The 22,014-nt window shown below is 40.8% G+C and overlaps 1 protein-coding gene across 1 annotated transcript in view; it reads left to right on the top strand.

Moving 5' to 3' along the window:
* Positions 1-210: 210 nt before the first annotated feature.
* The window catches only part of ANO6 (anoctamin 6), a 69,303-nt gene continuing 47,499 nt past the window's right edge, over positions 211-22,014 (top strand). The window contains exon 1 of the mRNA XM_056510444.1: positions 211-501. Within this exon, the coding sequence (XP_056366419.1) occupies positions 420-501 (82 nt within the window). The 5' untranslated portion in view covers positions 211-419. The remainder of the gene's footprint in view (positions 502-22,014) is intronic.

Below are 22,014 nucleotides of genomic sequence, written 5' to 3'. Positions count from 1 at the left end.
CCTGTGAAATAGTCAACAACGAGTTGAATACATTACTAGAGCTCTAGAGACTGGCTTTTTATTCAGTCATTGAGCATTCCCCCTTCAATTTCCGTTACCTTTTCCGAACAGCTCTACCATTACTTGTTGCTTTGGAGCTTTTTGCATACGTAGGCTTCACTTCCAGCAGTATTTAGCAGTAGTGAGTCCTTCAGTGCTTGGGTGCATATTTTGACACATTTTTAAGAGACTTCAAAGGCAGCTGGCGCTCCCGCTGTCCGCGGCGCAGCGGCTGGGGCGGGGGCGGCCCCTCCTGCCGGGAAGGTGTCGGGGGCCGCCCCCCGCCCGCCCCCCGGCGCCGCTCCGCCCCCGGGCTGGCAGCGCTCGGGGCGGGCTCGCTCCCCGGCGGCAGGGGAGCGGGGCGCCGCGACTTGGGCAGGATGAGCGCGGACAACCAGGATGTGCTGCTGGACCTGGAGGGCGAGGAGGAGGAGGAGGATGACAACGATGATGGGGAGATCGGTGAGTAGGGGCTGGCGCGGGAGGGTCCTCCTGGACCGCGGACCGGGCTGGGGGGAGCGCGCCTGGCGGGAGCGCGCTTAGGGGAGCGCACCTGGCGGGAGCGCGCTTAGGTTAGGGGAGCGCACCTGGCGGGAGCGCTCCAGGGAGAGCGCACCTGGGGGGGCGCGCCTGGCGGGAACGCGCCTGGGGGAGCGCACCTGGGGGAGCGCATCTGGCGGGAGCGCGCCTGGGGGAGCGCACCTGGTGGGAACGCGCCTGGGGGAGCGCGCCTGGCGGGAGCGCGCCAGGGAGAGCGCACCTGGGGGAGCGCACCTGGCGGGAGCGCGCCAGAGAGAGTGCACCTGGCGGGAACGCGCCTGGGGGGAACGCGCCTGGGGGAGCGCACCTGGGGGAGCGCACCTGGGGGAGCGCACCTGGCGGCGCCGCGCCCGAGCCGGGAGAGATCGGCAGGCAGACAGGGAGCGAGCACCGCCTTCACCTCCTTCTCTACTACTGAGGATTCTCCGCGGAGAATACGGGATGTCTTTGTCCGTGCTGGCGGGCGTGTGCCAGGTGTGGTTGCCTTATGGAGCGCCGTCGCGATGGTCCTGCCTCGGTAGCATCGGCAAGGCTCAGCGGGCGAGAAGCACCCAAAACTTTGCCTCTTCCTTTCCTTCTGCCGGGAGGGAAGCGCGTGAGAGGGGTCGGAAGCAGCACTTTGCAGTGAGCGCGATGCCGGAGACCTTTGGTGTCGCAGTGATGTCCCAGCACAGGCACAGCCCCGGTGCCTTGGTCCGTAGGAAAATACAAAGTGCGATCGCCCCCGGCGCTCGCAGCATCCCTGCTCTCCCCGCGCCGCCTGGCTGGCGTGCCTTAGTGGGCACCGAGAAGGTGATCACAGAACGGCTCGGGATGGAGAGACCTTGAAAATCATCCGGTTCCAGCACATCTGCCATGGGCAGGGACACCTTCCAGCAGACCAGGTGGATCATAGCTCCGTCTAGCTGGCCTTAAACACCATCAGGGATAAGGCATCCACAACTTCTCTAGGCAGCCTCTTCCAGTGCCTCATTATCCTCACAGTAAAGAATTTTTTCCTAATATCTAATCTAAACCTACCCTCCTTCAGTGGCACCACTCCCTTCCCCCAGAACAACAAAACTAAGTAAAATGTAAGGGGAAAATTGGCAAAGCAAAGAAAGTGATTTTGCTGGGGGAAAAAAAAAGGCATATTGTGTCTGCCAGAAAAGCAGACAATAAAATGGTCAGATAGTTTTAAATTCGAAGTGTATGTTAGTCTTGTTCCAATGCCAGTAGCCCAGGACAATGACATTGTATTTACTGTGGGAATGAATTCTATTAAAGTATTTCCAGAAAACAGCCCAAAAGGGGTTGTTTCTCAGCTGGTTCAGACTGAAGGGGCCTGTTCATTTCACTAGAGACACAGATTTGCTTCAGTTCAGAAGCTGTTTTTCAGATGCAGTAGCCAAAATATTCCAAAGCCTTTTATTTCTAGTTAACTTGTTAAAATAAATCTAACAATGAGGAATGCAGGGAAAAGTCAGTTAGACAAGCAAGTAGAAGCTGGATCTGTATATATAAATTTTAACAAATATAAGGGATTTCTCCTCATTATTGTTCAAAGGGTTGTGAAGATTTTTTTGCTGAAAAGCACATATTTTTCATGATTTTTAGTATTTGGTCTGAATCTCTGCATTTGTAAAAAGATGTAGTGACATTAACTCTCTCTGATATTCTTATTGCCTCCAAATATTAATCCTTAGTAATGGCAAATACAGCCTGCCACATTCATTCAGTTAGGTCACTCCAAAAGTGTATAAAGTTTGAGCCTCACCCAATGTCTGTGGAAATAAGGGAATATCTTTCCTCCAACATTATTAGCCTTTGTTTCAGATGGGAGTATCCCTTGACTTACAGTAACAGTCCAAAGACAAGTTCAATTTTCCATATGAAGTGAGGCAAAGGTATTGTTTGACTCCACTCCCTGAATTTAAAGGGTGGACCAGCACTGCATTGTATTAATCAACAGCTGTCTTTTCCATTCTTCACCCCAGAGAAAAACTGAATTTTTTCCTACTCATAACTCTTTATCCAACTTGAGGATGGTTCAGCTCTCAGAGCCAGCAAATCATGAGCTTCATATACAGTATCCAACAGTTTGTAACAACTCACGCTATGTGGCAAAATTGCCTAAAAATTGGGCAGTGATGATTTCACGAGTTGTTGTGGAAAGCCTCTTACACATCACCTGGCTTTGTCACATTTGCTACCCTGCCTTGCAAAATGCATGCATAACTGTCTTAAGGATTTTAAGTTAGGTATAATTAGAGGAGAACTATTTTATTAGTCTGAAAAATGTAAATCATCCTTTTTACCTCCAGTTTTATTGCACTACTTGCATCTGCATTTTTCCTGAGGACACCACCCATGGTTGAGGAAGTAAGCAGGATTTCTGAACTCTTTCCAGTTCTATTCAAGATTGATTCAAAGTGTTTAAAGCTCATCAGGGAAGCATTATTATGGAATATCCAAGTTTGCAGTCGTGGCACATAATGGGAGTGATCTGTCTCATTTTGGCATTCAGTTGGTTTTGGTTATCCATGCTGATGACTAGCAAACCACACATGTCAGAAGCAATATTAGGCAGACGTCCAGAGAAAGAGCTGTACCTAAGTCCAAGTCCACAGGGAGGTACCAGAGCTGCTCTGCCTGTTGTACAGAGATTTGAAAAGAATTATTTGGGTCAGAGTTGTGCTTAGGGAAGAAAGTCTTGTCCTAAGGTTAGACTTTTTGGCAAGTTGAAACTTTTTCTGTCCAGTGCTTAAACAAGATAAACAACTTTTTCATTTGGACTCAGGCTGTTTTCAAGAGGATTGTTACACCAGTGGCTTAATTTTTTTTCCATAAATCATTAATTTATTCATTCCCTGGTGCAAACTTCACACCATATCCCAATTGATTTGCTTGTGTTTGAGGGTTTACAGAATATTTGAGTATGGTTTCCAGAAAAATTAATTTATGCAGACAATATCCACAGGCATCCATCTTGACTACCCATCCAACAAGAAATACTTTTGTCTTCACAGGGATATGTTAGCAACTTGCTTACTCTTTGTGGTCTTTTACTCAAATATATATCCTAGCTTCTCCTTGAGCCTTGAGTCTACATCTTGTCATCTTTAGACACTGCAGCAATAATGACCAGACCATGATTTGTAGATGACCAAGAGAAGGATGTTTATGTCAGCCATTTTCTTCTCACACAATGTGCTGATAAGGATTCAGGGAGAATTCCAGCTCTTCTTTCTAAAAAGGCTTTTATGCTGTTGTTCAGGACACAGCAAGTACAATAAACATATACAAAAGTACTGGTTTATTCAAGCAATATTAATTGTGGAGTCACAGCCTAAGACAACCAGTTTTGTTCAGCCTACTGTACAACTGGAAGCCTGCCCTGAGGGGAAGTGTTGTAATTCAAATGGTTTAGAGTAGGCATAGCTATTCTTCACCTCCTTTCTTTTGCTCACTGTTATGTTCTGTGCTTGTTTCCTCATGGCATATACTGCATTTAGTCATGCTGCCTACCCAGAGCTTTTATTTTTTCCTATTCAATAGCTTCAAAAACTCGATGTTTCTTGTATGACCCTATAAATATTATTGATATCATATACTTTACTCCAATATGAACACACACCATACCAATAATGTCCTCCAGATTACTCCAGTTTGCCCTTCATGATGCTGTGAAATGGGCAGTTCTCTACAGAAGTCTTCTTAAGGCAATGGAAAGCCTGACCATTTAAATTCTTTTTTTGAGAAGTATGGCTTTGTCTTGCAATTTATAAAGTATAATCACCACATTTGGAAAATTTCAAAGGGGCTAGATCTAACAATTTTTTAACATGCAAGACTTTATAAGCAAATTCCTTTAAAAAAGTAGTTTCTGAAAAGATACTTTCTTCATTTTCAGTCTATTTACAATAGTGAGTAAAACTGCTCCGGGGGTGTCTTTTCACACCTGGTTTTTGCTTCTCATACTTGCAATCAGCTCTAAAATGATTTGGGCACATTGCAGTTCTCCATTCTCCTGAAGATGGCAATAAGCTGTCTGATGAGCTGATCAAGAATTTCTGCTCCCTGCACTCTGTTTGTGACACTGTTCTTGCGTGTGCACATCTTGAGTGTGTACATCTCTGCAGAAACAAGCAGGAATGTAGACCCAGGGTCTCATTTATTCTGCAAATGTTGGGGCAGTGAGAGACTCTTCCTAGTGAGCTGGGACTTTCACTGGTCCAGGAAACATGAGCCTGTTACACTAGTCAACATCCAAACTCCTTTTCATGCCTTTGTGTCCTTTCTCTTGTATCTGTTACACTGATGGTTTACCTACACTTTTTTATTTCTTCATACTTCAGTATTTTTATCTCTTGAATTTCTGCCACTTCACTTTTGCAGAATCCAGGCCACAGATGAGTATACAATCCAAGCTACACAATGACATCAGCCCTGTCACTAAGTGTGATTCCATTTGAAAGTGTTCTGCTGGTACCACTCACTTTTTAATGCTGATGTAATGATTTTTCTGCAAAACTCCTAAAAACCAAATAGTAAGAATATAAATATTTAATTGCGATATAATTACCAGTTTGCAGATATTTATAATTCATAAATTCTGGAGGAGATCAGAGAATCAGGCAGGAATTTTGGAAACTTATGCAACCTTCATACATATACCCAATTTTAATATATTTTAAAAGGATTTTTACCATACCTGAATTCACAGTTGTCCATGAAAAACTTCCTGTACTTTGAAAGTATTCTTTGTTCCTGTATTTTGAATTTAGCTGTACTGAACATATGAGTGCATTTTACAGATAAGTCTGCAAACTGTAGGAGGCCTTATATGCCACTGTATTAACTTGTGCAAATTGCACAACTTTAGTAGTAATAGTTCTGTTTATTTTCCTGGTTATTAAGTAATAAATTTTATGGTGGATATTTATCACAAGTCATTCCCTGAAATTTTTCCTCTATTTACACAAGTCACAAGTTCTTTTAAGAGGAAAAATACTCTACATTTTTAAGCTCAACAACTTAAGCTTTTTTAAAATGACTTTTCAAGTGTTCTCATTTGTAAAAAAGAAAACTCATTAAAGTCAATGTGTAGGAAAAAGCCAGAGTTTTGTTGCAAGGTACAGAACTCCAGCAGTTCTATAATGTTACAGTTACTAAAAATAATGCAATCAAAAGCTCACAAAAAACTGTCCTAATATCACTTTATTTGCACTTCATGCAGTATATGAAAATGCAGATAGAGAACTTGAAGAGACCAGAGACATGGAAGGGAAGATGTGCACATGCTGTAACAGATGTTGTGTTTCTGCCCAAAAGGACCTTTCAAGAATAATTAGAGAAGAATTAGTAATGAGATCTGTTCCCATATGCCTGGGAAATTCTCAAAATCATAGAATGGGTAAGATTGGAAAGGACCATGATGGGTCATTGATCCAAACTCCCTGCTCAAGCAGGGTCATCCTAGAACACATTGCACAGGATTATATCCAGATACTTCTTGAATATCTCCAGTGAGGGAGACCCCACAAGCTCTCTGGGCAATCTGTTCCAGTGCTTGATGACCTGCACAGTAATGAAGTTGTTCCTCATATTCAGGTGGAACTTCCCATGCATCAGTTTCTGCCCTTCACCTCTTGTCCTACTGCTTGGCACCACCCAGCAGAGCCTGGAAACATCCTTTCCACACCTTCCCTTCAGACACTGACATTGGTGAGGTCACCCCTCAGCCATCTCAAGGCTGAACAGCTCCCTTCCCCTGATCATCCTTGTTACCCTCTGTGGGACCCACTCCAGGAGCTCCATGTCTCTGTGGTGCTGAGGAGCCCAGAACTGGACACAGTGCTCAGATGTGGCCTCACCAGGGCTGAGTGGAGGGGCAGGATCACCTCCCTGGACCTGCTGGCAATGCTCCTCCCAATGCAGCCCAGGATTCCACTGCCTTCCTGGCCACAAGGCTCTGCTGGCTCATGGACAGCTTGCTGTCCACCAGGATCCCCAGGTCCTTCTCACAGAGCTGCTTCCCAGCAGGTGAGGTTATTTTCCCCCAGGTGCAGGACCCTGTATTTGCCTTTGCTGAATTTCAGACTGTTCCTCTCTGCCCATCTTTTGAGCCTGTTGAAGTCCTTCTGCAGAGCTGCACAGACCTGTGGGGTGTCAGCCACCTCTCCCAGTTTTCTGTTTCCATCAAGTTGTCATTTATGTCATTCAATAAAGTTATCCTTTAAATCACCTCATCCTACTATTTCCTCATACCTGTCAATTCCCTGGGAATGATGAGTGGTGTGCTGTGCACTAAAGGTCTAGTTTGCCACTAGACATGTAGAAAACCCTAAGGGCAATCTGATACTAAAATGGGTGTTTTCTGATGTGATTAAAAAAAAGAAAAAAAACCACAAAGGTGCTTTTGTTTTACATGGCATAAATTAAACAGTCCTGTTCCCCCTAAAAAGTCAAATAAAGTAGCATTTGCCTAAGTTTGGGATTAACTGGTGTAGCCAGGAAAAGAGGTTACTGATTGCTGTGCTTTTTGCATAATGCACAAATAATAAAACTAAATATTGTGTGCTTGACATGAGAAAACCTTAGAAAAGGTGCTTCAGGCCTTAGCATATGGAACTGCTGCAGTTGTGTGTTTAACAAGATAATTGATTTAACAGACTGTGAATGTCGAGGAGGAAGCTCTGAAGTAGGTGAAGTAGGTTGGTCTGTGTGCTGTTCTTATATTGAGGAAACAAAGGTGAGGGGAGAAATATTATGCAAGTGCTGATCTCTGTATCCTGATGAATAGAAACAATCAGATTGTTTTTTGTGGACTGTCACTAGTGCTACAGTGCATGTCTTTGGCATGGTGCTTTCTAAAACTCTGAAATATTACTGTACAAAATATGTATTATGAAACTGATATTTGATAAATATATTTTTTTTTTAAGATGAAATTTTAGAAATATTCACTACAGCATGGGCCTAATATTACTTGGAATTTTTAGGGGTTTTTGAAACTCAGGCTTAGTGTAAGTGTAGGTGGAACATCTGAAGAGAGTGTATTCATCTGCTGAACTGGCTGTAAGGAGAGACCCCTTGGACATTGCTACCATCTGGTGTTCTATTTCCAGGCTGATGGATCTGGAAGTTGAAATGAAAACTGGAGGCTGTAATGCCACAAATGTGTGAAGCAGCACAAACTGGTTTGGCTACCAAAAGAAGTATTCCCACCCACAACCACCCCACAGCAGCAGCCAAAGTCTCCTTGGCATTCTGGCCTTGTCTTTCATTGGGGAATCTCAGTGTCAGTGTGGTAGGAATGCAAAGCTGCAGAGAAGGACACTGCACACTTTATCCTCTTATTGCTGCTGTCTGTGGTAAATGAAAACTGGCAGTCATGTGCATGTCACCAAACAATAGATTGTGTTTGGTAGTCAGTCTAAGAATGCAAGTGTCTGAGCACAGATCTTCTGTCTTTTCCACCCTCACAATTTACTCAGGCATCCCATTATTTGGAGGCTTTGTGACAGAAGTGTCTTGATTGTATCCCAAAGGAATATACAGACATCTGAAATATGTTTTTGCTTAGTTCAGTGGAATTACTCTCTTCTTACCTACCCCATTCTCAAGTATTTGATAACAGCAGTAGACATATAGGCATGGTTCTTCCCTGCATGGACTTGAGAAGTGAGTTCCTAAAGCATCCTTAATGAGTGCCAGATTCAAATTGGAAAATTAATAAAATATATTTAGCTGCAAAATGAACTTTAAGAAGTGTACTTAGAAGTCTGCTGGACCATAAACATTCTTTTAATTGTTTCTGTGATTCATGTGGTAGAAACAGCAGCTTAGTTTCAAAATGTTGCTCCATTTAGCTTTTACGTTAAATAATTTCCAACTAAGCCACTAATTCATCAACATTATTTAGACACAACTGAATATTAAAGTTTTGTAAGAACTGCCACCAACAACAGATTTTGCTTTGCTTTTACTGTTTCCCTTCCTTTCATTTTTGTGTAGATGAATTTCATCTGGCCCCATTAATCTGGTTAGTCAGGTTCTCCAGCATTTTTTAGATATGATTTGTCATGGGACGTTAAATATTTGCATAGGAAACTGCCTACATTACAGTCATCAGAAGGAGCTGTGCAGCAGTGTTCTGCTGTGGGAAACAGCCACCACCTCTTTTGTGTTTGGTGCTGTTTGAGACCAGCTGGGGCAGCAGGCTCAGTGCTGGAAAACTTGAGTGCCCATGGTGTGTCTGTCCTGCAGGCTTCCAGCATGGCTGGAGATGGATCACAGAATGGTTTGGGTTGGAAGGACCTCTAAAGCTCATCTAGCCCAACCCCACTGCCATGAGCCCCATCTTCTGCTGGATCAGGTTGCTCAGGACCCCATCCAGTCTGGCCTTTAATGTTTCCAGGGATGGGGCATTGACCACCTCTCTGGGCAATCTGTTCTAGTGTGTCACCAACCTCATGGTTAAAAACTTGTTCCTTGTAAGTAGACTGAGTCTACCCTCTTTTAGCCTAAAACCATCACCCCTTGTGCAGTCTCTAAAGACCCTACTAAAAAACCTGTCCCCATCTTTCTTATAGGCCCCCAGTTAGTCTTAGAATGACACAATTTCTCTGGTTTCCCCAGAGCCTTCTCTTCAGACTGAAATCTCAATTCTCTTTTCCCACAGCTGCAGCAGAGACCCATGACCTGTCCCTCAACCATCCCTATTTTGGGAAATTACAGTCAGATAAAGAATCTTCACTGCCTAGGAAGAGTGGGAGCAAGAAGTGCTTGTGCTGAGATACCCTGCACCTCCCAGGGTATGGTGATGTTTATGGACTTGTGTCAGGAGATGGGGATGAGATTAGTGACTTTTTAGTGGGTGAAATATTGTGGATTCTTTCCTTCCTTTATGGGAGGAATAGTAACAAAAAATGTCATCTGGGTTGCAAATCAGGTTGGAAAGTATGAGAAGTGATTACAAAATATTGGTGGTGTAGCAACCCTGCTAAAGATGCTGGCAACTGATACAAGTAATCTAAGGGTGTGCTAACACAGTGGAGGAGTTAAGGGCATGACCAAACAGCCTGTGGAGAAGCTGTGGTCTGTTGCTGACATTCAGGAAAGCCTGAGATAAGCATCAGACTTGAGCTTAGATCAGTGGAGAGACTCATGTAGCACAAACCAGGGTCTTCACTGAAGGTTCTCAGAAAATAAGAAGCATTGAAGGACTGAAAAGAGAAAGGAAATGGAAGTGAAGGCAAAACATGTCAACTTCTGGGTACAGACTAAGGAAGTGATTAAAAGTGAAAGAGGAACTCTTGCCAGTATTCACAAGGGGAGGGCTGGCCAGTGCAGCTATTAAGAAACAATTGTTTACTGTGGGTTGTGAGGCACTGGAGCAAGTTCCCCAGAGGAGCTGTGAATGCCACATGTCTGGGAGTGTACAAGGCCAGGCTGGATGGAACTCTGAGCCACCTGTCTCATGGAATGTGTCCCTGTCCATGGCAGGGGGCTGGGAACTAGGTAATCTTTAAGGTTCCCTCCAACCCAAGCCATTCTGTGATTCTATGATTCTGTAATTCTGTTCACCTACTTATCTGATCAGGCACTCATTAAGCAGTGGCTTAAAGATTCTTCCAGTGGAGTTCATCAGGAAAATAAACTACAGAAGGGACTAAGATAATATAGCTGTGGATGCAGTGAAGTGAAATAATTAATCTGTGGCATTTTCATGCATATTTTTAATATATAGTAAAAATTGCAATGTGTTCATTGGTAATTTATCCAGCAGGAAAGAAAATGCTATTTTTATACTATTAGTTATTTGCAAAAAAAAATTCCACTGCTGTAGATTTGGCACTGAGGCTGAGAGGATAATCCAAATAGCTCTAGCAGTGCTAGAGAGTTTTATTAGCTTGTGTGAAATATTAGTAAAGTTATTGGCATTCTTTTTCTGTGTGTTTTTTCTGTAAGTAGTCTAATGGAGATTTTATAGGCATTAATGAACAAGGATGAGGTCAAGTAAGGCACACTTTACCCTTGTGAGCAGTCCCTTTGACTAGAGTGGGAATAGCATAATTTTTGTGAACAATGTAGAAAATGCAGAATTATTCCCTAATGGAGGGAATATCTCTATTAAATCTTTCATCATCTCCATATATGCTGATTTATTCTAGGAAAAATAATTAAAATAATTTAATTATTCTGCTGTCTATAAAATACAAGAAGGAATTTTGCACTAAAGCACAATTTAATCTATAAACTGATGACAGTGCTTAAGACACAACCCAGCAACAGCTCCTGCAATATTTGGTAAGACTTAAACATGTAATAAATTGAAAAAAAATTACCTGAAGAATAGAAGGGTAAATGCTGAACTGTATTTTTTGACTCATTCCTTGCTGATAACCATGTGAGGAGAGAGAAAGCTCCAAGGGCAATGCAGTCCAGCCAAGTAGAGCTCCAGATGTTTTTGTAAGTTTATTGGAGTCTACAAGAAAAGCAAAGTTTGTTTATCACAGAATCCCAGAATAAGCTGATTTGGAAGGGATCCACCAGGGTTATTGAGTCCAGCTCTTAGCCCTGCACAGGAAAGCCCCAAAAATCACACCATGTGCCTGAGAGCATTGTTGAAATGGACTCTGCCAGCCTTGGTGCTTTGACTCTTCTCTGCAGAGCCTGTTCCAGGGCCCAAGCACCCTCTAAGTGAAGAACCTTTTTCTGATATCCAATCTAAGCATCCCCTGGCATTCAGGCCATTCCCTTGGGTCCTGTCACTGGCCACCTCAGTAAAATCTGAAAAGTCCTTTAACTGCTGAAACTACAAAGTATTTCCTGATTAGGAAACAAATTTACAGTTTGTTTCTAAGCTCTGGGTCCAGCACCAAGAATGCTTGCAGGCAGTCTTTGCACCTACACACAAATTATAAAGTGCCTCTAGGTTTGGGCTTTAAACTTAACTTTTTCACTGTTTTTAAAGTAATTAAAAGTATCTTTTTAGGACCTTTCTGTAAACATGCTCTCTGAGATCTGAGTGTGAGAAATACTTTAAAGGAAACATGCTGAGAATCTCATTACAGAAATTCAAATATATCTCCTTTGAGACATGTAAACTTAATAGCAGTGGGTATAATTTTATAAATATATCTCAAGATTTCTAATTAGATAGCTGATTGATCCATAGGCATTGAAGGCTGACCAAACAGCCATCTGCAATTTCAATTGGGGTAATCATGTCAGCTCTCAATGAAAAGCTCTGTAGCTGCTGCCTGGAGATTAGGCAATGGTGAGGACCAAGGGATCAGCTTGGCTGCTAAAAAATCTGTGTTTGGAGCTGGGGGCAATGCTGTGCATGGGCTGCCCTCCTGTAAAACACACAGAAGGCAGGGTATGCCAGTTCCCTCTGTAACAGGGTACTAATTTTGACAGTATGGTTGAGATAGTTCTTGGCAAACTTGTCTCATGACAAAAGCAGAAGTAGCTTGTCTTCTTTATATTTCCTGCTTCAGGACAGCTGATTTGTTTTAGTTGATCTGGGATAATAAAAAAAAAACCAAACCAAACAAAACTAAGTCACATTATTTTAAACAATGAAGAAAACACCTTCTGATTCAAGACTGCCCTCAGGGACCTTCAACAATGGAGGAGGTATAAAAGCAACTTCTCAGACTTTTGACCAGAGGCCTAACTCTACCAAACATGTTGTCACAGTCTTAGAGGAAGTCATCCTTCAGAGTATATCCATGTTTACCAAGCCAGGTTCTGGCCATGCATGAGATCTAGGCAGGGGAAGGAGAGTGTTCACCCAGAAATAATAAATAGCTTGTGCTGCTTCTTGGTTTCATCCTTTCTTCTTCTGAACATATCAGCAATACTGTGTTTTAACAGCTGATTCAGATCAGATCTCACTAACTTATCTGAAATTACTCGGGGAAAGAAAACATTAAACCAGTGATATTTTCTGGAGTTTGGGCTCAAGTTTGGACTCAGCCTTCTATTAGCTGTTAAATTGACACCATTTCATGTGCTTGTCTCAGGCTGTGGTAGGAATAATGATTTTTGCAGGATTACCTGCAGCCTGCTCCTATAGTTCTCACACAACAGTGTAAACTTCTGAGGTAGCAGGCTGCTGCTCCTTTCTCTGTCCAGTCCTTGTAGGGAAGGATTACAAACCAAACCTGAAGTTATCTAAGTGTGTCAATATTGCAATCTTAGTCCCCAGAGTTTGGGGGAGGCTGTTCAGTAGGTGTTTTTCAGTGTGGGTTTTTTTTTTCAGTTGTTTATTTTCCAAAGTTTTTCATGATGATGAAAGGATAAATAATAACACTCCATTTATCAGTTGGGGTTTGGTGTATCCTTGTTTAATTTTAATTTGTTTCCTCAGAATGGAGGAGAGTTTAATTAAATGCATTGGGGATAGGTGTTTATGCTGTGCTCTAAGATCAAATGTGTCCATCAGAAGAGCTTCTGCATCTCTCACTGTGTAAGTTCACCAAACAAACCCATTGACCATTCATCTCATCAGAATGTTCCTTTTTGTTTTTTCCCATATCTATCACTATTTTCTTTGCTGTTTTCTTGTGTCACCTTTAGGGCCAGTGATTCTTTTGGCATTCAGAATGCTGAGTTTGAGTCTGTATGCACAGATCTGGCTCATGCAGAAGAGAAATGTCACTCACAAGGTCACAAGATGCTCTTCAGGTCCAAACTGCACAGTTGAAGTGCCAAGCTGGAGCAAGCAGGGATATGGGATTCATTATTCCATTATTTCATGTTTCTGTATTTCTCCAGTTTGCAGATACTAAACTAAAGGAAAATCTGGAGGTAAAATCCTCTGGTTTGTGTTCAGGGATCAGACTGGATGACCTTGCTGGTACCTTCTAGTCTTACAGTCTGGGAGCTGAATTCACACATTTCAAAAGGTCATTTTTCTTACCTTTGACACAAAAAATAGAATCTGCAGTAAAGCCACTCTGGTCTCCTCTTCAAAAACAGAACAATTCTCAGCATACTGATATCAAGGGATAATGACTAACTCCTAACAGCCCATCACACTTGCATTTTCCCTACTGTTATAATGAGATGTGCAAGTATTCTTATGTCAGCTGAAATGGAAAACAGCTCTCTAGAGGCTGCTGGTTGGGTTTTGGTTTTATTTCATTGGAAAACTGATTTTTTTACATTTTCTCACTTCCACAGTTTTGAAGAAATGGATTAGAATCTCAGTGCAAATGAGTTTGTGAAGAGGGCTCTCACTGGTCTCTCAGCACTGGCTGTGCTCTCATGGAGATCTATAATGTTGTACAAAATGAGCAAACCTTGTGGTTGTTCCTGTGTTACTGCCATCTGGTATGTTCATAGCATCACAAAACAGTTTAGCAGGATTCTTTACAGACACCAAAGTAAAATGTCTTTCTGCACTTTTCAAAACAAATCTTGCATTTCCTCTTCTGTGGGCTATTTTTAAGATTTTGTGGAATGGCATTGTGGTGTAGGTGAGAGGAGGAAAGCCAGGGTTAGGCTTTTTCCTCCTCATTATTCTTGCTGCTTGGTTTTGTTACAGCTGAACAGTGTCTAAGATTCAATGCTAGTCATTTTTCATCAGGATCATTAGAGTATAGTCCTGAGTTATGTTAGCTCCCTCCTGAGATACACTAGTAAAATGTACTTTTATTATTTGTGCTAAGCACAAGGAGACTTGCACTTTTAAATCCATGGGTATTCTTTACTGATAAGACCTTAGAGAGAATTTACTCAGCCTGGGATGGCTAATCTTCTATGAAGATTGGTAAATGTGCAGTGCTTGATCTGTCCATTCAGTCACCTAAACCTGGGGGCTCTTAAGTACTGACTGAAATGACCAGGACCTTCAACATGTCATTTTCTCTCCAGAGGAATCTACTTAATTTTTTCCATCCTTGTCTTGTTAGATGACTGTAGTGGCTGTTGGGATCTTACATCCTTCAACTTCTGTGTTCTCAAGGTCCAGGGAAAAATTTTTGTGATTTCTCTGGAGCTTGCTTTTTTTGCCTTCATGTTTTCCAAATGTATTTGTGTATACATTTGTTGAGTTTCATTATTTTCATATGCATTTATTTTTTAACTTCAGTTGTAGAGTGGACTTTTCAATGCCAGGCAGAGGAAGCATATTCTTATTTTCCATCAGCCAGCCCACAGTACTCTTATTAGAAAGCTGCATGCACACATGCATCCTTCTTGTTAATGCCTCTTTTCCCAGAAAGGAATTTAGAAACCTTTGTATCTTCAAAGCCACATCTGTGACATGAAGCAGTCAGGCCTTACCCAGCTGTAGTTACTGGGCACCATGAGTTGAATTTTCAGCAGAAACCAGAATTTTTATTCATAGTGATTGCAATAAGCTAAAACAACCACACTGGTTGGTTGTGGTTTTTTCTGTCATGGTACTGAATTTACACAAATTACATTATCTGAACTGATTTTTAAAACTTAATAAATTAGATCCATGAGAAAAAGTGTCTACAATTACTATTATTACTTTTCTTGTAGTGCATTTTGAGATTACTCTGCAGCAGCACAGAGTGCTGCTACACATGGCCCACTAATCAAATTGCCTGATTAGGTGAAAGTCTAGACTTCAGCAAAGTTTCCTCATGCCAATTGCAATAATAATTGTTACATCATTTCTGCTCAAGGGAATCACTCAAATGCTTCAGATATAATTTCATTTCTAGACTGACTGTATAATTAAATAATACAGTATAGCCAGCAGTAATCTTTCTCTGTATTTAAATGCAAATTTTACCAGTTACCAGCAGGAGCCATAGCATCCCTAATTGGTTGCAGCTAATAATATATTATGATTAAAAAATGTCAACATTAAGGTTATGAAATCAAGCAGGTAGATGTTAAGCAGTGTCAGCATTAGTATTGCCCAGGCATCTTCTATTTCCCTGCCATTTGTTTAAATACAAATTACAGTGTTTAGGTACACAATCATTGTTCTTTTTTTCCTCTTAAATCCACTACCTCATTCAGTAAATTGGTAGTAATTGCAGAATTCTTTTTAATCTTCCTCATAAACATGGCTCCAGGTCTTGTTTAGAACCACAGAACATTTTCATTCCTTTTGTCCTCTGTGTTTCTATGGTGCTTTTACCACTTCTGAACACTATATCTAGCAGGGATGTGAGTGACACGTTGCCTGACTCCTGTTTTTAGGGAGACATGGAGTTTTAGGAACCCAGGTCCTTTTCATAGAAATGCAGGCTGCTGAAGTGATTACTAAGATGTGGGGAAGGTAAAACACTTCTGAGTGGGATGTGTAAACACAAGATGCTGAACAGGGAGGTCCAGATTGCACTGGCAGGAATCCAGTGCAATTGCAATGGCAGGAATGCATCTTCTGCTCAGGAAGGGCCACAAGAAAATGATTCATTTTCAACCACTTTTGTATAGTCAGATATTAATCCCATTCTGGGTTCATAATTGATAAACTCCCTGCTTTTTTTACAAGGTTGACTTTAAAATGCTCACCAATAACAAAAGCTCAGACAATAACAAGAGCATTTTCCAATTTTGCTATTACAAATACCATACCATGCTTCATCATAGAATCATCATAAAACAGTTTGGGTTGGAAGGAACCTTTAAGATCATCTTGTTCCAACTCCTCTGTCATGGGCAGGGACATATTCCACTGGACCAGGTCACTCAGAGCTCCATCCAGCTTGGTCTTGGACACAGCCAGGGATGGGACATCCACCTGGGGAGCCTGTTCCAGTGTCTTACCACATCCACAGCAGAGGATTTTTTCTAGTATGATCTAAACATACTCTTTATCAGTTTGAAGCTGTTCCCCCTTGTCCTGTCACTACATGCTCCTGTAAATGGCCTCTCTCAGTGATGAATGCCCAGCTGTGCTGTGGAAGGGCAGAGCTCCCTGGGCAGTTAGCTTGGAAACTGCTGGGAAAATCTGGCCAAACCTTGTGTGAGCAGCCTGCTCAGCACCATGGATTAGATCCTGAAGCTGGGACACAGGCCACTTCTCTAAGGCTGTATGCAAATTCTTTGACCAACAGATAATCTTTCTTCCTTTCATTCTTCCCACAGCCCTTTATACTATCTGTCTTTTGCAGAAATAAGCTAAAGCTCTCAACAGACAAGTTTTACTTAGCCAAACCTAGAGTTGATATCATTGCAGCCTCTTCTTGCACACAAAAGAAGGTAGGGTCCTGAAGAAAAAGGAATAACAGTTTGGGGTTTATACTGAAAAATTATTTCCTTTGCTTTAAAATCTGCCAGCATCTCTTGTGCTAGACCAAGTGGTATTACTGTGTACCTTTTACCTTTTTTGTAGTCTGAAAAAATCCTGAAACAGAAGATCTGCAATGACAATCTTGAATGAGAGCTATTTCAATGTTCATGAGTTTTTGTTTGAAGTCTTACTGATCTGCTCAATTTCCACATCTTTCTGTAAATTTCTTTTTCAGAAGAACCCTAAAAGCCATCAGAGCAGTATTAGCTAAAGAGGAATGATTGCAGATACTGATTTAATTTACAGGTTGTAATATGTAGTAGCCTGAATTTTATTTTAAAGGCTGAATTTTATTTTAAAGAAAGAAGTTTTTTTTGTTGATTGATAAAGCTAAGGCAGTGAAACCCTTGTGTTCTACTGCATAATGACATTTCTGAGGGCACTACAGGGGCTATACCCAGTCTGGACCATGACAACCCCCAGGGAAATAGACCCACAATGCTGAGAGCAAGGCAGGAAATTCCTGTTAGCCAGCAGTTGCAAAGTCACTATTTCAGTTTGCACTTCTTGAACTGAATATTTTGTTTACTCCCAAACCCTGTTTTAGGGGCCTACATATCTTCTTTAATTTAGACACACATTTATTTCAGCAAGTATATAGCTAAATTCACACTTTGTTTGATTTTCAATTTGTTATTGAATAATTTCTTTCTTATCTACTAAATAATTCATATTTACTCTGAACTTCTCTATAGATGCATCTTGTTTGTAAGCAGAGTTAATATAGAGTTACCATATAGTTACTATAGAGAAATCATGTTTATTAGCTGACTGAAACGTGCTGTATACTTTTTAATAAATGCATTTATGAAACGTTTTTCATTTTAAATAATTGATTAAGCAAGGGAAACATTAACTATGGTAATAAAATTGATGTATCAATTAATGAAATTAATTGATTCATTCTGGCCACTAAAGCCCGTATGCTATGGTTGATATAATTTGGCATAAAAACTCAGTCTGCTTGGACACTTTTGAATGCATCAACAAGAATTTGTCTGTAACTTGATATGCTTACTACAGTCTGAAAATCTATCCTAATGCCCTTTGGGTTCTTAAACATAGTCGGTCTCATCCTTTGCAACCTGGATTTTATTTACTGCAACAGGAAAAAGATGCAGCCTGTTCTTGATGCCTTTTTCAGACTAAAACAGATTATTCCTAGTAAAGAAAAATTTTCTTACAGAACTTTCTAACAAAGCTAAAAGTCAAAGTTGTCTGTAAGCTGGTGCTGGGTTCAGTGACCCATCTGATCCCTTAAATCTTATGATCTTAAGGTAACTGAGGTCATTCTTTTTCTCAACTCTAGAAATGAAGAACTTGCATTTTTGACAGCAGGAATGACAGTGTTTTCATTACAGCTAGAAGTGAAAGAAATAAAATATATATGCATGTATGTATGCCTCAGTTTGTAGGAGTGTGACAGAATCAATCATGAAGCAGGCTCATTTGGCAGTCAAAATTACAGTAGTTTCCTACCTGATTCCATGTATAATTAAACCAAAGCAGCCCTTAATTGAACAATTTAAGAAGGCTTTTTTGTTGCATCATCTTAATATATTTAAGTGAATAGATTATAAAAAGAAATGTGGAGAAAATTATTCAAGCCCATATTGCAACCTGAGATTAATGCCTGAGAAGTATATCAGTCTGAAGCCTGCTAACTTAATGACTTCATTTCATTACTTTATACTTTGACAAAGTGAGCCATGTGTTTACCATGCATACAATCAGTTTACAACTGAAAAGCATACCAAATATTGTTTAAAATTATAGCAGGTAGACACATGAATACATTCTAAAACCAAAGTTTGTTTACAATTAAATTGCCTATTGACAGATGAGAGCCAAAATAATTCTTTCTGACAGCCATTTCAGCTGAATGTGGGTAACCTGTTTAGCTTGAGGAAAAAGTATTTGGAATATTCTAATTAGCAGCTGAATTTCTGCAGTGATTTACAGTCAGCTGGACACGATGTGGGTACTGGATGAAGCCAGGTTGGTTCTGGCTGCACTGCAGCAGTGAGAAACAGGAGCCAACACTGGCTTTTCAGCAGATTACTCTGAAATCACAGAATTGTAACTAAAACTTCATTAGCCCAGTGCTTTGTTTTTGAAACTGAGGTTGGGGCTAGTCCAAGTCTCATTGAAATGTTTTAGGATTTTTGCCACAGGTTTTGGGCAATTTGCCCTCTTTGAATTCAGAACACGTAAGAATTGTTCTACAATTATTGAGCCCCCTAAACATTCCAGTTCATTGTCTCTTAAATATTTAGGCACTGCTATCAGCAGAATCATTTCCACAAAGTCAATTTCTTGTTTTTATAACTGCCTGCTATTTATTTTATTATTTTTGGTGAACTACCCTGACTCAGACTTGCAATGCCCTTTATTATATATCCAACTGAATGTTTTTTAGTTAGGGTTAGCCATGAAAGAGCATTTATTTTCTAAAGTCATTCCACATGTTCCTATCCTTTGTTTGCACAGCTGTAAAAGAAGATAACTCAATGGAAAAAAGAGTCTTTCAAATACGAAGGAATCATTTTCCAAGACAGCTATTTCACTTCCTTTGTCCTCCAGCAGCATCTATAGCTTCATTATTAGGTTTCCTTGGGCTTCTGAAATGAAAATCAATGTTTTCCTTATTATGTGCCATAGATTAGGTTTTTGGGTTGATGATACCTGCAGATCTGCACTATGTGAGCACACAAAGTATGTAATTTATTGACAGCTGGAAAGCCATTTTGGCATTACTACATTTTAACACTGCTAGTTGTCACCATGTTTCTCACGTGCTGTACGACTGCAGGTGACCCTAAAAAGAGAACAAGACTTTCACATGGAAGTAGCTGTATAGATCTCTTATTAACTGGAAATGATAAGTTATAAAGCATAGTTTGATATTAAAATTATTCAATTTCTCTTCAAATACATAGTTTTTCTGAAAGCAAAGAATGTGGGGTTCACAGCATGATTTTCAATTTGTTGTTGAATAATTTCTTCCTAAGAAATCATCAAATCATTCTTCAATGAGGTCTACAGGTATGAAATAAAACTAATTTAAACTCATTCTAATTACAGAACTTAGCAGAATTAATACTACTAAATGCAAGCCAATATAATCTGGTAGAATGAGGTGAAGCCATTGAAAATTTTATAATGTCTGCTCTCATGTGTGCATGGAGAAAATACCATAGCCCAGGGAACCACTAGTCAGGAAAAATCAGCATCTGGACAAAGACCACAGTCTTTGGATCTTCTAGTTTATCCCAGCAGATGGGAACAATCTGACTCCATCCACTTCTTTGAGCCACTGTGGCAAACATGATGTGATCTTTTAATCTGATTTTCGTTAGAACACATAGACTTTACTAATCACTTTTTTTTCTTTTTCTAATGTGGTGACAGTGCTGTCAAATGTATCAGGAAATGTGTCAATTCAGATAAAAATTGCACGTAAACATTTCCTGATATTTTCCAGTCAGTGACGTATTTTGTTACTGCACTAATTTTCTGTGCAATCTATTTGAGGTCTAAACAACCTGAGCGTGTCTAATTGTGTACATAATGTTTGCACATTTCTGCGTGCAGTGAATGTTGTTGCCTCAGGCAGGGCTGTGTGAGGAAGTTTGAGTGGGGGTCTGAAACATCATCAGTGTTCTCCTTCAGCAATTGCCAGCTGCCCATTCCTGCTTCCCACCTGCTCGCTATGAGTGCAGCCAGGCACTGTGGCTGTGCCCCTGCACTGCAGTCTGGCTTTGCAACATCTCAGCTTCTGTCCCCACACTGTAAACTTCCCTCTCTGGGGAGCAGGAACTGCATGCTGCAGGCATGTCCCATTGAGTGCTGAGCTGATGTTCTTCAGCACGTTGGTTTTGTACTTAGGAGAGCATGTTGTTCTATTAACTTGTTTTTCTCCCTGTAAGAAGAGGACTTGGGGCTTACACTGTTTAAAAATTCTGTGAGAGACAGTCAGCACTCTCACAAAGCTCTGAGGAAGTGAGAGGTGATGTGATCTCCACAGTAAAGCAGCAAAGCCCAGGGTATTCCAGATGTCACCTCCTGGCTTTGCATTCTTGGTTGCTCCTGAGGCACCATGTTTAGTGCCAGGGCTGAGATCTTGTCCTTAACAATGCCTCACAGGCTTGTTAAATATCAGGGACTATGAGTTCAATGTTGTCAACTCTTCTTGACTTCGTAAAATAATTTGGTGCCTATTAATTTGGGTTAATGCAGGTGATTTACAAGCCGAAGGAGTGCTGTGGCTCTTCTTTACCTCTGACTATTTTCATTTGAGAGGAAATCAGTGATAGCAAATACATAGAATTTCTTTGTCACAAAAAGATTTGTATCTTCAGGCATGTTTGACAATGTCCTTGTTACAAAACCAAGCCCAGTGGTCTTTTCAAACATCAGCTTATCCAACATTTTTCTGGTTTTCTTGTCATTATTGTTTTTCTGGACAGTATCTTTTTTCGCTTTCTGCTTTTATTTTGTTCTCAGTCCTCTTTAATTTACAGATTAAAAAAAAAAATCTGTTTCATCCCTACTGCATGTGCTTTGTACAGCTTCCATTATTTCACTATTCAGACTCCAAGGAAAGGTTTAATTCTTTATATTTAATTCTGTATATTTCTTACAAAGGAAGAGCACCTTCCATGTCTATCAGTAGGCCATAGCCTCTCACCTATAGCAATAGGTAGAGATTGCTAAGAGTAATGTTCATTAAAGCCTTTATATTTGAATTATGCAATAAGAAATCACTGAACTTACAAAACCATCCACTGTCAATATCAATTAACTAATGAAAAGACCAGATATTTTGTGTTGGGTATCAAGAAATTTTTGGGATCTTTATTCAATCCAGTCAGAAATTCTGGCTCACCTGTGAGAAAGCAAAGCTGTAGAGAAAACTCATTTTAAACATCACTGGTAGAATAAACAGCAGGATTCATCTCCAATGACCTGGCCAAAGGAATGGGATATACATAGGTTATGAAGAAGTAGTGTGGGATTAACATGGACTTCTTAGTATTTGTGTATAGGCATATTTGAGGGAAGGTGTGAGGTGTTGACAGCTCAGTTCAGTGTCCTGCATTGAAGAGCAATCTCCAGGCAGCTGGAAACACCACCAATAGATTGGCAGCTCAAATACC

Source organism: Oenanthe melanoleuca, chromosome 1A (genome assembly GCF_029582105.1).
Source record: "Oenanthe melanoleuca isolate GR-GAL-2019-014 chromosome 1A, OMel1.0, whole genome shotgun sequence".
Classification (NCBI taxonomy): Eukaryota; Metazoa; Chordata; class Aves; order Passeriformes; family Muscicapidae; genus Oenanthe; species Oenanthe melanoleuca.
The sequence above is the reverse complement of the archived record's forward strand: the minus strand, read 5'-3'. Positions and strand labels throughout refer to the sequence as shown.